Below are 17,051 nucleotides of genomic sequence, written 5' to 3' on the forward strand. Positions count from 1 at the left end.
TTACCTTCTCGGCCTCAAACAACGAGTCCGAATACGAGGCGGTGATAACCGGAGTCGAGCTAGCTAGGGCTGCCGGGGCAGAGCACATCATTTTGAAAACAGATTCACTCTTAGTGGCTAATCAAATCAGAGGAGAGTACGAGACTCGGGACGACGGGATGGTAAGATACCTGGAAAGGGTAAAAGCCGACACTTCGAAGTTGAAATCCTTCCAGATACAATGCATTCCCAGGTCTGAGAACAACCGAGCCGACGCTCTCTCAAAGCTTGCCAGTTCAACCATCAAGAATATCAGTCGAACCGTGCTGGTGGACATCAGGAATGCCAAAAGCATTACTGAGACCGTCGGCATGGTGGGCGACATAGAGGCCGAGACGACGTGGATGACTCCGATAATGAAGTACAAACTGATGAATGAGTTACCGGAGGACCGCAGTCTCTCACAGAAGATAAAGAGGATCGCAGCAAGATACTTGGTGTTTGAAGGAGAATTATACAGGAGGTCCGTGACAAGGCCACTCTTGAAGTGTGTCGGTCCAACCGACGCGGAGCTAATACTGACAGAAATTCACGAAGGCATCTGCGGCCATCACATGGGGGCAAGAACACTAGCCCACAAAGCTCTCCGAGCCGGCTACTTCTGGCCCACCATGCTTGCGGATTCCAGAGCCAAAACCAAAAAGTGCAACAACTGTCAAATGCATGCTCCGGTGATACATGCGCCATCCCGAGACCTGCGCAAATGTACTCGGTCCCCCTTCCTTTTGCACGATGGGGATGGATCTCCTAGGGCCATTTCCAACGGCATCCGGCGGAAGAAAGTTCTTGATTGTCGCCGTTGACTACTTCACCAAATGGGTTGAAGCTGTAGCAGTACCTGCGAAGACGACGGCGGCCGTAAGAAAGGTAATCTGGGAAAATGTCATAACTCGTTTTGGGTTACCCCAGGTCATGGTATTCGACCACGGCCGAGAGTTTTGGAGTGACACAATAATGAGCTGGCTGGAGGAACTTGGTATCAAATTTGCATACTCCTCCGTCTGTCACCCACAGAGCAACGGACAGGCGGAGGCAGCCAATAAAACAATCCTCAACGGTTTGAAGAAGACAGTTGAAGACCTAAAGGGAAGATGGGCCGATGAACTACCCGGCCCCGTGGTCCCTGCGAACCACGGAGAAAGAAGGAACGGGTACCCATTCCACCTAGTCTATGGGTCCGGCGCCCCGCGAATTGAAGCAACGGTGCCAACATACAGAACGGCCACCTTTAACCCGGTTGAAAATGAGGAAGGTTTAAGAACCTCCCTAGACCTGGTCGAAGAAAGCCGAGATACAGCACGCCTCAACTTGGCAGTATACCAGAACCGAATGAAAAGAGCCTACAACCGAAGAGTCCACAAAAGGGACTTAAAAGTAGGAGACCTAGTCCTAAGAAAGTCAGCCGCCACCAACAAAGGGAACATTCATGGCAAACTGACGGCTAACTGGGAAGGTCCCTACAAAGTGGTTGAAGAAATGAGGCCGGGTACATACCGGCTGACAGACATGGAGGGTGTGCCTTTGATGAGCCATTGGAACACTGACAATCTCAGGAAATATTTTGTATAGTGGCGGAGGTGCCCAAAGACAACTATGGGCACCCCGACGCATGTTTATATCTAATGAAGAACCATCCAAGTTTTCCATCAGTGTTCATTTCCCCCCATAGTCACCATCAAGAAGTAGACACCACGGAAGTCGTCCCGAGAGGTACATACGTTGTCGCGTCGTAACCCCTAGTCGCCTCGGCCAAACCGAAGGCCTGGCAGGGGACACAACGATCGATACGCTAACATACGCTGTCGCGTCGTAACCCCTAGTCGCCCCGGCCAACCGAAGGCCTGGCAGGGGACACAACGATCGATACGCTAACGAACGCTGTCGCGCCGTAACCCCTAGTCGCCTCGGTCCGCCGAAGGCCTGGCAGGGGACACAACGGTCGACACGCTAACGAACGTTGTCGCGCCGTAACCCCTAGTCGCCTCGGTCAACCGAAGGCCTGGCAGGGGACACAACGGTCGATACGCCAATATACGCTGTCGCGCCGTAACCTCTAGTCGCCTCAGCCCACCGAAGGCCTGGCAGAGGACACAACGGTCGATACGCTAACATGTTCACAACGGCGGTTGGGAAGCGCAAATCCGACGCCTCGGCCAGACCGAGAATGAAAGAGGAAGCGACCAACACGCTAACATGTTCAAGAAAAAGACGTTAAACGCAGTTGAGATACGCATTCTAGCTGCCTCGGCTAAGCCGAAGGTAAAAATGAAAAAGCGCTCAATTAATAACGCAAGAAGACAAGAAAAGACCTCGGCCAAGCCAGAGGCAAAACGAGCAAACTCTTACTAAAAATGACAACAGTTTACAAATGAGAAGGATACGATTTACGACGGTCCCCCCATAGGGATAAGCCAAAACGCAACCTACCAAAGTTTTACAAAAACAAGGGAAAGAAAAGCAAAAGGTTACAGACATGACATTTGAAGTGCCAAAAGATGGCAGGGAGGAAAGGCTCGATGGTTGGCCCCGAACAGCTAAAAAGCTATCCGAGACGCCGGTGAGTCCGTGACGACCGTCCGTCTCCCTACGCTGATGCCGCCCACCATCGACAAACAGCCAGCGGCGTCAACTTCGGTGGCCGCCCGGAGGAAAGCTTGTCATTTCCACGTGCCTTCACCTTTCACCTCCTCTTCGGCCTCCTTCACCTTTGCATCACAGCCGCCTTGGACTCGGCTATCCGAGCCGCCTTCGCCGCCTCCGCCTTTTCCGCGCTCGCTTTTCCGCGGATCGGCCATCTCATTCGTAAGTCGTTCAAATTTTTCCCACGGAAGGAGCCTTCAGAATGAGCTTCTTGATTGCCTCCCCGGTCGCTTCCTCGGCCGATCCCGAATTGAGCGCACATGTCAGGGAGGATCTTAGTTTGAAGCACCTCAATATCTTTCTCCCTTTGGGCAAGGACATGCTCCTAGTGTCCGTGAGTGCCTCCGACTGAGCCTCATACATCTCCCTCCATTCTTCCCTTTTGGCAACAACGGCGTCGTAGCCGCCCTTATACCTGTCCCGCTCCTCCAGCAACTTGGCAAAGGTGGCATCAGCAGCCTCAACTTTGGCCCTCTCGGCCGATAGCCGCTTCTCAGCTTCCTCCGCACGCTTTCGCAAAGCATGGAGATCCAAACTTAGCCTTCCCGGCTTCCCCCTTTGCAGCGGAAAGATCAAGCTTAAGCCGTTCGATCAATGGCCCAGCTTGGGCCATGACTTTCTCTTGCTCCATAATGTGGGAGCCGGCTAGCTGAGTCCACTTCGCCAACCTCTTGTATATTCTTGTACCCTCTCGCCACGAGCTCGGCGGGGGAAATCTTCCGAGTAAGGAGTCAACGGTGACATTTCTATCACCCACCTTCTCAGTCGCTTCTCTAATTGCCGTTCGAGAGAGCGGCAGTGCCGCCGATGGCGGATCTACAAAAAATTCACACAGCGCATCCACGTCAACATTCATTGACACATCGAGAGTCTCATCATCGGGAATACATAATGAACCAGCTAAGTCTCGAACCACGTGTTAGTCCGTACCGTCACCGACCCTCTTAGATGGACGATCGGGTGAATCATTCTTTTCCCCTAAGAACGGTAGAAGCCGGCAGTGGCTCTTTTCTCTTCTTTGGAGGAGGAGGGGCCCTCGCAACGGTCACCACCTCCTCGGAGACATCGATGACCTCCACATGCTCCTTCCGGACCGTTGGGGTTGAAGAGGAGTTGGGATTGACGCCGTCGCCGACCGGACGCGCCTTTGGTTTTCTCTTCGCACGCCCCGAGAACCCGTGCTTGAGCCGCCGCGGATCCAAAGTGCCTTCACCGCTTGTCCATAAGTTCGTTGGGAGCCGCCTACGATCACGCGCGTCGGCCGAGGGTGCCGCTCAACAACGTTCCCGTCCTTATCAAGCCCTAACCTCTTCAAGGTCCCCTCGCATGATCCTCCTGGCCAAACCGGTGCAAGAAACCGACAAGAGTTACATAAAAAAAAAGAAGTAAAACAAAGCTCTAAAAACAGGAGCGTAACAGGCAAAGATGGGCCTCACACTGACCCTACTCACCCTGGTTGAGGGCCGGTATGAGGCCGACGCGGCAAAGCAGCTCATCCTGAAGAATAATCTGAGTCGGGGGCACCCATCCTTTCTCAGCATCAAACAGCTGCATCGCCCGCTCCTCATCCGCACCAAGAGGAACCCTACTGGCATCCATCTTGAGCTTACTCTGGGAGACCCATTTTTCACGCTCCCTCTTACTCTCGCACCGCAAGTTGACTTGGTACTGGAAGGACCGGGGCAGCGGATAGTCACCCGGCACTTCGACATACACCCACCGCCCCTTCCAGTCCTTGCAGGAAGAAAGCTTATCAACGGAGAGGACACCCGGCTCCATCTGCACGCTGTACCACCCCGCTTTACCGGGGGTCGATGTCCGAAGATGATGAAGCCGGCGGAATAAGTTAACCGTAGGTACCTCCCCCTTAAAAAGACAGAGCCACACGAAGCCAACTATCGTCCTAATGGCCAACGGATGCAGTTGAGCCACGGCGACGTTCATAGCTTTGATGATAGCCGTGACGTATTTATTCAAAGGAAACCGAGCCCATACTCCAGTGCCGATATATACGCCGATATGACCCGGAGGAGGGCAACAGACCGCCTGACCCTCCCTGGGGATAACGATTTTGTACCCCTCACCGAAGGAGAAATGACCCTCAAAAAGAGTTCCGCCGAACAATCGCGGCGAATTTATTGGTCCAGGCATGGTCGGGACCGGTTGTGCGAGCCTCGCCGTGATCCAGATATGCGCCTCTCTTCACCAGAAGGAATCCTCTCCTTACCGTCATCATCAAAGTCATCATCAACATCATCATCCCCCAACCCTCCAAAGCTTTTGGATCGACTTCGGAGACGGAGACTTAGGGCCCCCATCCTTATCGGGATGGCGTCTAGTATCTCCTCCTCATCAAGATGCGACGGGAACCCCGGCGCAGTTTACTAGGTCCGACACCAGCAGAAGACATGTTTACAACAAAACTTACAAGTTAAAAAGAGAAAAATTTGGTTGTTTACCTTGAAGAAAAGTGCTAGCCGAAGTAACGACTCTGAAGACTAGGAGAGAAAGAAGCCCTTGAAAGTTTAGAGAGAAGAAAATTTTAGAGGAAATGAAATTGGTGGCCAATTTCAGGGACTAACTGCCCTATTTATAGGGGAAAGCCCATGAAGAAGGACCAATCAGGGCACGCCCATGAAACGTCGCCAATCAACAACGTACACGTGTCGGACATGCAACCACGGAATGTCAATCGTTGCAACAGTTGAACGTCAATCAATGCAACAGTGACCAAGCGTCTGCAACACGCCTCTTCAAATCTCTCTGCCCATTCATCTTCCTCAACAAACTCCTAAGTATCTGTTCTCCACCGGCCACATGATCAACCAAGCTTGTCAACACCGGCTGGGGGCAATCAAAAGCACACGGCGCTCACAACCTCGGTCTCGGCCAGCACCACTTTCTTTTCCACATCTGATGTCCATTACACATCCATGTGGAGGGGGATATGGTACGGCCTAAGCGAGCCACGCCGAGGTAGAAGAAGCCGGGCGTAAAAAAATTTTATCTTACGCAGAATATACGCTCAACATACATCGAGCCCATACCACGGCATAGACTACGCTGGGGGCAAATTGATGGGGCATATTCTCGCACCCTCTCGACCAAGTCAACACATTGAGCAAGGTCAAAGATATCCACAAAGAAAGTCAACGACTTAGACAAACTTAACCGACGCACTGTCGGCTGTCTCATGTGCCTCTACTGGGGCAACTAGCACCGGGCACATATCCGCGAACTCATATCCAAGACCCCTCGGCGAGTCATCGGGGCCCGCCGGCCTGCCATGGGTCCATCAGCCGAGGGTACATCAGTCTTTCCACCTGCTAGCCACTTGGCCACTACGTGACAAAAGGTGAAAGTCTATAAATACTCCTCAACCCTCATTGAGGAAAGGATCCACAATTCAACCTAAGAATCACTATTCATCTGGTAATATCTTCCTTATCTCTCTACAATATATACTTCGCCAAGTAACAACAACTTACCTCTCTAAGTTACTGACTTGAGCGTCGGAGTGAGTTCGCTCGGTCCAAAGCCGAGCCCTCGCTTGTTCACTGTTTCAAGAGACCGAAAGGAGAAGCCAACCAAAGACGTCATTCTACAAGCACGGGTGGTAACAAATAACTGCTCTGGAATTACACCCTGAACAGAAACTTTTATGGAAAATTCTTATGGATAAGGAAAGTATATGGGTCAAAGTGGTATCTAAAAAATACTTGAGAAATTGTTCACTCTTTGATCATAAGCCTAATTCAGCCTCTTCTTGGCAATGGCGTAAACTAATGAGTCTTCGGACTCTTTTTAGAAAAGGACTGAGATGGCAGGTAGGTAATGGTAGCAACATTAAGTTTTGGTCCGATAATTGGGTTTTTCACACCCACTAACAAGCAAAGATGGTTGATGATGATAGTAACCGTGATCTTAATCTTTTGGTTAAAGATTTCATAACCTCGGACAAGCAATGGGATGTTTGTAAATTATCCATTTAGTGAATAACGATATTGTTAATCGATTACTAACATTCCAGTGTCACATAATGATATTCCGTATACCCTCATTTGGGGATTGTCCGTAGATGGAAATTTCTCTACCAAAACAAAGAACTTGGTTAGCGCAAGGTTTGTTCGATCAAGCTCTTGACAAATGTGAATTTCAGTGGATTTGGAAATTGAATATTCCTCCTAAATTGAAATTTTTTCTTTGGAAAGCATGTGTTGACGGCCTTCCAACGAAAAGTAGACTTCTCAAAAGTCATATTGATGTCCCACCTCATTGTGTTCTCGTAACAATCCTATTGAAAACAAAGATCATTTCTTTTACGAATGTCCCTTGATTGGGTCTGTTATCCAAGACCAACATTATTAGTTTCAACGAGTTTTTGTCAAATTATGATACTATTACAAGTCAAAGTTTTCTAACGAAACTTAATTATCTCAAGAATTTAATTCCAAAAGATGAATTTATAAAGATTATTTTTATTTGGTGGAATGCATGGTTCCATAGAAATGATATTATCTTTAATAATGTTAATTTAAGTATCAGCAAACTTATTACTTTATGTAATAATAGCACTAAGACATGGAATGTGACTAGATTTAAGGATCTCAACAATCCCGAGGTAGAAGAGTCAGCTAGAAACAATTCTAGTAAGGAAGAGATTTGGTGGGAAAAACCTACGAACGGTTTCCTAAAGCTAAATTTTGACGGATCGAGAATAGAAGGTAATAAAGCTGCTTTAGGATATTTTATAAGAGATCACAATGGTAAAGTTGTTTTGTTATGAGCAAAAAAGTGCGGATCCAATAGTATCCTTGTTGCGGAAGCACTTGCTTTAAAAGAAGGTATTTTAGCAGCCAAATACTTAGGAATCTCAAAGTTAATTGTGGAGGGTGATAACTTATGTGTTATTAACTCGATTCGAGATACTTGGCAAATTCCGTGGGAAATTTCTAGTATTATCAAGGATGTGAAATTAGACCTTCATTTTTTCGATGAAGTGATAATTAAACATTACTTTCGTGAAGCCAACAAGGTTGCTGACTACATGGCTTCAGTTGGACATTCATGTCCAACTCTTTCGAGGTGGTTTGATAGCCGGTGGCTTCAACTTACCTCCCTCATTCAAAAGGATGAGATAGGTTGGTCCTACCCTAGAGGATCAACCTAGTTTTCTTACCTAATCAAAAAAAAAAAAAAATATACCGATATTAATAATCAATACTCCGTAGTAAGGTTTGAGGAGTTCTTGAGCATGTTTTTACAAGCATTCCTACGTACATATATTCGAGATCGAAAATAAAATTAGAAAATTAGGTTTCCTGGAAAAAGAATATTATTACCCGCAGGAATCAAAAAAGGTTAATGACTTTTTAAAAGCATTAAAATAAGTTGACATAGAATTTGAATAGAGAATCAACAAATTTAAATTCAGCATGTTATTATTGATTTCTTCAACTACAAATGTTGATTGTTGATGATATTCATTATCAATAAAATAGATTAATTAACTTTATATAATAGTCCGTATAAGAGAAATTAAGAAGCTAAGTACGATATGTGATATAATTTGCCTTAATATCTAAATATTTTAAGTTTAGGTATGTTTGACATCTCAATATTATTGTTTTATAAGCGATTATCTCGTTGTCTCATAATAGAGTCTTGAAACCCGAGCATTTAGACTTAGATTATCAAATAGTAAGGGTTGTTCTAACTTAAATAGTGATCTTAGATTTGAGCCCTGTTAATACATCAGTGTTAAAACTCATGAGATAAAGCGTTATCAGTTTTACCATCATAAATGATCTTACTCGACTCAAATTCCGACTAAATTGGATGGTATGTACACACTAAAAAAATGATTAGGATAGATGATGTATACGTAAAAATATTGAGAATAATATCGTAAATATTTCTAACCATATATGTTAATATTATTTAGGTCAAAATTATCCTACAATATCATGTAAATATTCTTAGTTGATATCATGCTTGTATTATAAGTTATGCATTACGGCTAGCTTAAGCTATTAGGGTAGATTGCCTCTCAACTGTAATTAGTATATAAACAAAGTCTTGTACTCTTTGTAATCTATGCAATTCTTAATGATAAAAACCGTTCTCTTATATTTTCTCTAATTCTATCATGGTATCAGAGCCTCGTGCTCTTGATAAAGGTTAACGCCTTAAGAGTTGATCCTCTTCCGCTGCTACCCTTATTCTATCTACCACCAACCCTAGAATTGCATCAAACCTAACCTTTCGGTCACTACCAAATTTTCTGCCACCATCCACTTGACTACGAGAGTCAAAACCCCTACTTTGGTATTCGATCAACCCTTACAAAATTGGTCACCCATGGCCACCCTATACAAATTTTGGTCACCCATACGACCACCCACCTCCCCGTTATAAATCTCCACCCCGTTACATTATCTTCATATCTTGACCATGGCAACCAAACCCTACACCTCATATTGTGACCATGGCAAAACTCGTACATAACTCCTAACCTTCTTTATTTATACGAAAATTTCTCAACCTTTTTCATTTTTCTCAAAACACACAAAAGAAAAAAAATCATGATACTCCACGCAACAAACAATCCCATGCTTTTTGCCATTATGGCAAACCCAAACCTAGCTCCTCCATGACTTACAAACTTCAGTCTTTCATCATCTTGCTAGACAAACCCTATCATAAAACCTTTCTTTATAATTTAACCAAAAAAAAAAAAAAAAAAAAAAAGTTCCCGATTTAACTTCCAGCATTATACATGTTTACTTTCATGGCAACTCAACCCCTCAGCCTATCAGCCATGGAGTACTCACACTTTATTTTTAAAGTGTCTACAAACCATGGTTAAATCCCAACACCACCCTCAAATTTTCTCTTCTTGTGCATATCCAAAGAATCATGCTGTAAACCCATCCTTCTTTTTCAACTTAGTATTCCAACATCGTCACCCATCATCTCCGGACACCTCGATGCGGCGCCGAAACAATCCATGACACTCCCGACCCATCACCAAAGATCAGCATTGCATCACCCCGTCCTAGTGTTGGGATCGAACCACCTCATCATCCTTAAAAACTACCCTGGCCTCGACCGTTACTAGGCCACCTATCCACCGTCTCGTTTCTACCGGCGCACCACCATCCTCTCTCCAAGATTGGACTTTCCGTACCGACGTCCATCTTGCGGGGGAATATTGAGAATAATATCGTAAATATTTCTAACCATATATGTTAATATTATTTAGGTCAAAATTATCCTACAATATCATGTAAATATTCTTAGGGGTCGTTTGGTTCGCTAAGGGAATTGAAGTTCCAAGGAAATAAGAGTTCCCATGATTTTGTAAATCATGTGAAATGGAAAAAAGTTGTTTGGTTGGAATGTGGGAAGTTAATTCCCCAGGAATTCACACTTACCTAGGGGGGCCTAGGTAAGCAACTTCCCACATCATGGAGGAATTGGAGTTCCTATGGAACTTCAATTCATGTGATTTTGGGCAAACAAACAACTCTCCCATTTTGCAAATCCCATGAATTGTAATTCATGTGTTTTAGAATGGGTAACCAAACGACCCCTTAGTTGATATCATGCTTGTATTATAAGTTATGCATTACGGCTAGCTTAAGCTATTAGGGTAGATTGCCTCTCAATTGTAATTAGTATATAAACAAAGTCTTGTACTCTTTGTAATCTATGCAATTCTTAATGATAAAAACCGTTCTCTTATATTTTCTCTAATTCTATCAAAAAATGCATTTTATTAATTAAAAAAATCGATATCAACATTGTCCATTAAGATTAAATAATCGATAACTTGATAGAAAATGGCAATTTAATAGAGTATAAGAATTGAGAAGCAGCCAAAATCTTACAACCTCCACGCGTGGAGAAATAAATGAGATGCATTTCAGTTTAATGGACCTATTCAAACAAATTAGACCGTATAAAGACGCCAATTACCAAATACAATTGTAAGCTGTAGCTACCTATAGTTCGTCTTTCGACAGCTCACACACTTAACACGTTTTCTTCGACTTTGGTTTACTACGAACTTAATCATCCCATGCACACCTATATATATTCCTCATTTCTTCCATCATTAAACATCAATACTTGATTGCTAATTATTCTTGTCAACCTCATTTCTTAAATTTGATTGCTAATTAATTAATAATCCGGAACTAAACTAAAGTAAAGATGTCAACTTCATTTGTTTGCTTCATATTGGTTGCTCTTGCGACCACCATGTGCACCGTGAATGCTCAATATTCACCTTTAAGGGCAGGCTTCTATAAATCGACATGCCCGTCGGCCGAGAAGATAGTAAAGAGAGTTGTGAACAGCGCTATTGCCCAAAATCCTGCATTAGGAGCTGGATTAATAAGAATGCACTTCCATGATTGCTTTGTTCGGGTATGCATATATATCTTGCAATTCATTTCAACACCTATGTTTAGGGTTGAAATTATAGAGTTATTTATAAGATGACTTAGTTTACTAATTTTATGTTTATATTCCTATGTACAGGGTTGTGATGCATCAATACTACTTGATTCAACACCCGGAAATCCAGCAGAGAAGGATAACCTAGCCAACAATCCGAGCTTAAGAGGGTACGAGGTCATTGACCAAGCTAAGGCCGAGCTTGAAGCAAAATGCCCACAAACAGTGTCTTGCGCGGACATTATAGCCTACGCAGCTCGTGACAGTGCCTCTAAGCTAGGAGGCCTCAAGTACACGGTACAAGGTGGTCGACGGGATGGAAGAATTTCACTTAAAGACGATCCAACACAAAACCTTCCCGCACCTTTTTTCAACTTACAACAAGTACAAGATAGTTTTACCAAAAAGGGACTTTCTGTAGAAGAAATGGTTGTTTTATCAGGGGCTCACTCAATAGGAGTTTCGCATTGCTCTTCGTTTACCAAGAGACTCTACAACTTCAATTCTACCAACTCACAAGACCCTTCATTGGACCCTAACTTTGCAAGCATGTTGAAATCCAAATGCCCAAATATTCCTCCTAGTGTTGCTGATCCAACAATTGTCCAAGACTTTGTCACGCCTAATAAGTTGGACAACAAATACTACCAAAATGTACAAAATGGTAAGGCATTGTTCACCTCTGATCAAAGCCTTATGACTAGTCCAGTCACCGTAGGCATGGTCAGGAACTTCAATCGCCAAGGCGGAGTTTGGGCCAAGAAATTTGCAAGGGCCATGGTTCATATGGGTGCCATTGAAGTGCTTACCGGTGTTGAGGGTGAGATTAGAAAGAATTGCAGAGTCATTAACAGTTGATTAGGCTGTTTTGCTTAGATCTTTTAGGCTCTTCTTTTAATTTTTCGAGTCCATTCTTTCATTCTTTGATTTGAAGTACAGAAGTGTGTAAATTGTGAGCATTACTATTGTTGAACAAATAATTTTGCTTGAATAAATATGAATTCTTTGAACAATATTTTGCGATACCCTCTATGCTTTTTTCGAATCCATTTCTACACACTATTCCCTACAAGATTACATGTATATATGCTCGTCTGTGAGTTTTTGTAGTCCACTATTATAATTTTGTCTTTCTGTGAATTTAACATTTTTCGATCCATAATTAGGAAAATTGATCTTCTACTCGCAACAATTAATTAGATCGACAACAACAAGAACGAACACAAACACACAATGACGACTTTAATATAATTAGAACGTCTTCACTTACAATAGATAGGACTTGACACTCCAACCTAGACGATTAACTTACCCTAGAACGTCTTCGCCTCTTCTGTTACAATTGACAATTGATAGGAAGACTACTCTAGGCACTTCAACTTAGACGATTAACTTACCCTAGACAAGAAAACTTGACACCTCGACTTGGATCACCCGACACAAACATAATGGCTACCACATAATTAAACCCTCAACTAGTAGTAAACTAGCAAGGTATTAAGACTCAAACTAAATGCACTATTATTAGCTCTAACACACAAACAACACAACGGCCTAGCCGATAATTTTTCATGGAAATGGCAAGGGGGTTCCACCAACACCGCCAACAGAACCACTACCAGGGTTGGTAGGCTCAACCCGAACACAGCCAAGGCCCGGGTAGGAACAGAAGTCGACAGACGAGCCATGGCCAGTAACCCCGGCTCCACCAACAACAGGAACTCCACCAGGGGTTGGATATATGATTCCAGTCCCAAACCCACCATAAAAGTTTTCAGGGTGTACAGCAGCTTCATTTTTCAGGTCCCTAGCTCCCTTAACAAATAAGGGCATCCCTACAATTGCAAGGACTGTGATGATCAACAGCATTCCCTTGGTTGAACTCGCCATTTTTTTTGTTTGTTGCAAAATATTATAATAGTATTTTGTTTGTAAGTTATGTTATAAGGATGCCCTAGAGTTACGAGGCAGGGGTCCTCTTTTTATAGGACTTCAGGGGTGCAGCTCTGTCTTAAGGGTACTTTACTTGAGGGTTTAATTTGTAAAATCACATTTATTGTTATGTACTTATGTTATTGAAAAAACAGAGAAAAAAGAAAAGGACAGAGCTTATATTTTGGAGGATTTGATATAAAAAAAAAATTTCCCTGGTTAGGTAAATTTATTCTTGCAAATGATCGAAACTCTCTTAATTAATCAAATGCGGAGTAGAACTGAAGAAGTAGTTCAGTAACAGTGTCGAAACGAGGAGGCTCGTAGGTACATTCATCTCCCTCATAAGTTTGGATTAGAGAAAATTAAAAAATTTAGTTTAAACATTCGATATTTTTTCTATTTGGACTCATTATATTTACTAATTTGTCTGTATAACTTCAAATCTTGGTTCCGACACTATTCCCTAAGATTATACTATGCCTGTAATTGCATACATACGCTCTTTGAAACATAAATTAATTTGTTCGTCCGTGATCTCGCTTTAAACAAGACCAATTGAGGTAAAATATGTAGGGTAATATGTTGTCATTAGCAAATATTGGGTCTTATAAAGTATAATGTAAGTCCACATGCATTAGAGACTAAATGAAGAAAATAGAGTGAAATACTCCCATAAATTAAGGCATACCTACCCTTGCCATGGAGGATTTTATGGCACCTACCAACCACAAATTCATTAAGACTTCAATGTTGTGTAAGAACTCAGGTCTCAGAGATTCAAGTGAGCTCCTTAACTTGTTTTCTACTAATGTTATACGGAGTGCTGTACTTTTCTCACTTTCTCTTCTTTTTCTGGCTGTTTTTGTAGAGTTTGTTGGGTTCCTTATGTTGATGATAACATGCCCACTTGATTTGTGTATTCTTAGTTTACCTTTTCAGGATTAATGATGTAATCAAGCTTGGATTAAGAAGTGTTGAAGTTGTTAATCATCCATTGTAATAAGTCATGTGTCATCTAATGTACAAGCAAGAAAGTAGAGTATATTAGAGTAATAGAAAGCAAATCCAGACGATCGTTGCTTTCACACGCAAACAAATTGTTTGGATTATGCCACAACTTGAGAAACTTGAAGTCCCTTTTATCTTTCAAAAGCTTTCACGTGATTATCATTTTTCAAAGATAAAAATCAGATTTTTATTAAGGAGGTAGTATTCTTTAAAGAGTGGTTTGAATTATTTCAAAATGTTTCCTCTTTATGCAAATTCAATCCTTTGGTCTTTAAGAAAAGAAGAAATGCTTTTTGCCATATTTGTGTTTACTTGTCATCATGTGACTTGTCTCACATCCTTTGTTTTCTGATTTTGCATGAGCATTTAAGGTTATCCTTCAAACCTTCTTTCTCTTTTCTTACCTTTGCAAAAGACCCTTTTTTTGGTGCAAGTTTTGGGTGGTTGCAAATGGTCTTCACATGTGAGGTCTTTGACCCTTCAAAACCCTAGCAACCCCCTCACTCACCTCCTCTATATAAACCGTGTGCCTCCTTCATAAATCCCCAAGACTTTTCTCAAAATAATTCTTTCATCTTTGCAAATTGTTCTTAAAGCTTAAAAGTTGTGTTTATTTGCAAAAACCTTTAAAAGTCTTCAAGTGTCTTTCGGTTTCTACAATGTGGCTACTTTTTGCTTTTCTATACTAAACTCTCTTGCTTAAAAGTGTTGATCTTGTAAAAGTTGTCCACCTCTATTCTTTGTTAAGAATGTGTTAGTGGAAACTTGATCCTTTACATTTTAAGTGTGCTAGTAGAGTTTAGGACGGAGTAGTCTTTAACTCTTGACAACCGGAGTAGGTTGTGAGTTGGCAACCGGAGTAGGTTGTGAGTATTGAGTTCTAGGACGGAGTAGTCCTTTAACTCTTGGCAATCGGAGTAGATTGCGAGTTAGCTTGTCATAAGAACGGAGTAGTTCTTGTACTAGCTTTGCAACCGGAGTAGGTTGGCGTCTTTTATTACAAGGGTCTTTTAGTTTTCGGAGTAGATCACTAAAGGAAAGTAATAAAAAGTAGATTGGACGTAGGCACTTGAGTTTCTTGCCGAACCAATTCAAATATCTCGTGTTCAAGTGCTTATTTCATTTCCGCTGCCTTTTTACTTTGTTTGTTTGTTTCGCTTAAACTTAGAAGTAACAGTTCATCACACTTTGTCGTTTTGGCTGCAGAATACTCCACAAATGAGACAAATAGATACAATCGAACGATTGTTGCTTTCATACTTCAAAGAAACATTCATCGTGATACTTGTTCAATCTTTCAATATTATTCAAAGTATCATCTAATCTCTTTTGTTTACTTAACTTACTTTAATCCAATAAAGTTGAAGTTAAAATTTTTAAAAGAGTACCTAATTCACCCCCTCCCCCTCTTAGGTACTTGAATCCATAAACTCAACAATTGGTATCAGAGCCTCGTGCTCTTGATAGAGGCTAATCCCCTTAGAGTTTGATTCGTGGGTAATGGATTCCGAGAAACACTCCAAGATCCCGGTCTTTACCGGTTCGAATTTTGGTTGGTGGAAACTCAAAATGGAACATTACATCAAAAGTATCGATTATCAATGTTGGAACATCATCCAAAATGGACCTCTTGTCATTGAGGAAACCGATATTCTTAACGGTTTCACCAAGACAAAAGAGGAAAGAAATTACAATGAAAACGACTTCAAACTTGCCAAAAAGAATTCCAAAGCAATGTCGATTCTTCAACGTTGTGTTGGTGAGGGGGAAGTTAGTCGAATCTCCGGGTGTCCTACGGCAAAAGCTATTTGGGATTCCCTTGTACTTGCATATGAAGGGACGTCCCAAGTAAGAAAACACCGTATTGACCTTCTCATGCAACAATATGAGATGTTTAGAATGTCAAAGGACGAGTCTTTAAATAGTTTTTCTTCTCGTTTTTCTTGTATTATTAATGAGCTTAATAGTCTAGGAAGGAATTTCGAGTCCGAGGACACCATTCGAAAAATCCTTCGTAGTCTAACTCCTAAGTGGCAACCTAAAGTCACCGCCATAGAGGAAGCTAAAGACTTGTCAACCCTATCTCTTCATGAACTAATGGGATCACTAATGGCTCACGAGTTTAACCTCGATAAGCATTCTAGTGAGTCATCAAAGGGAAAGAGTCTCGCCCTCACATCTTCTCCAAGTGATGAAGAAGATGAGGAGGAAGACGAGTTTGCTATGTTCACAAGAAACTTAGCCGGGTTGGTCAATGGACAAGGTAATAAAAAGTTCACTAATAATTACTCGAAAAAACGCTTTCCTAAGAAACGACCTACTTCCACCGTGGGATGCTTTAAATGTGGTGACAAAACTCATCAAATTAAAGAATGTCCCAAGTGGGAAGAAATCAAATCTAAGGAAAGAAGAGAAAAGGTTAAAAAAGACTATAAACATAGAGTCATGAGTGCTATATGGGGAATGTCCGACTCCGAGGAAGATGAGGAACTCATCGAGGAGGAACTTGAGGCTAAAATGTGTCTTGCAAATCATGGTAAAGAAAAAGTCTCAAAAACCTCAAAACTTGAACATTTAAGATGCCTCATGGCTAACCCCGATGATTCCGACTCCGATTCCGACAACGAGGTAAATCATCTAAAGGCCAAGGCTAGAACTTACTCCAAAGAGAAAGTATGTAAGCTTCTTGATCATCTTCTTGATAAATGTCGGTCTCAAAATGATAAGCTTGATATAATGCAAAATGAGATTGAGAAATTGCTCAAGTGAACTTTAATCAAAAATGAACTAAAAGCAACAGATGCGTCAACTGTCACATCCATCTCGAGGCATATAATGAAGTCAAAAGAGTCAACAAGTTAAACAAACATTTGACTAAAGAACTTGAGCGTCTTAGGTTGACCCCACGGATGTCTCGACCTTGAAAATGTCAACACTACCTTGGTGATGCAAGTTTCCTCTCTAAC

At 42.4% G+C, this 17,051-nt stretch overlaps 1 protein-coding gene and 1 long non-coding RNA gene across 2 annotated transcripts; one reads left to right on the forward strand and one right to left on the reverse strand.

Annotated features, from left to right (window-relative positions):
- The first annotated feature begins 10,801 nt into the window (after positions 1-10,801).
- LOC141657646 (peroxidase 5-like) lies at positions 10,802-12,137 on the forward strand. Its single transcript, XM_074464943.1, has 2 exons — positions 10,802-11,112; positions 11,227-12,137. Exons 1-2 carry the CDS (start codon positions 10,897-10,899, stop codon positions 11,998-12,000), a joined length of 990 nt encoding a protein of 329 aa, XP_074321044.1. The 5' UTR covers positions 10,802-10,896; the 3' UTR covers positions 12,001-12,137.
- A 223-nt stretch (positions 12,138-12,360) lies between these two features.
- On the reverse strand, positions 12,361-13,098 carry LOC141657647 (uncharacterized). The gene is made up of 2 exons (XR_012548819.1): positions 12,523-13,098; positions 12,361-12,437 (listed from the first exon to the last, which is right to left on the reverse strand). It is a non-coding gene; the product is annotated as an uncharacterized LOC141657647 (long non-coding RNA).
- Between the last annotated feature and the right edge of the window lie 3,953 nt (positions 13,099-17,051).

This window comes from Silene latifolia, chromosome 5, assembly GCF_048544455.1.
Source record: "Silene latifolia isolate original U9 population chromosome 5, ASM4854445v1, whole genome shotgun sequence".
In the NCBI taxonomy this organism is placed as follows: Eukaryota; Viridiplantae; Streptophyta; class Magnoliopsida; order Caryophyllales; family Caryophyllaceae; genus Silene; species Silene latifolia.

What these genes read in the sequence shown, in the direction of transcription:
- LOC141657646 (XM_074464943.1), top strand. Translation starts at nt 10,897, where the DNA reads ATGTCAACTTCATTTGTTTGCTTCATATTGGTTGCTCTTGCGACCACC. An exon ending in TCCATGATTGCTTTGTTCGG is followed by an intron (nt 11,113 to 11,226) that starts GTATGCATATAT and finishes TCCTATGTACAG; the next exon opens with GGTTGTGATGCATCAATACT.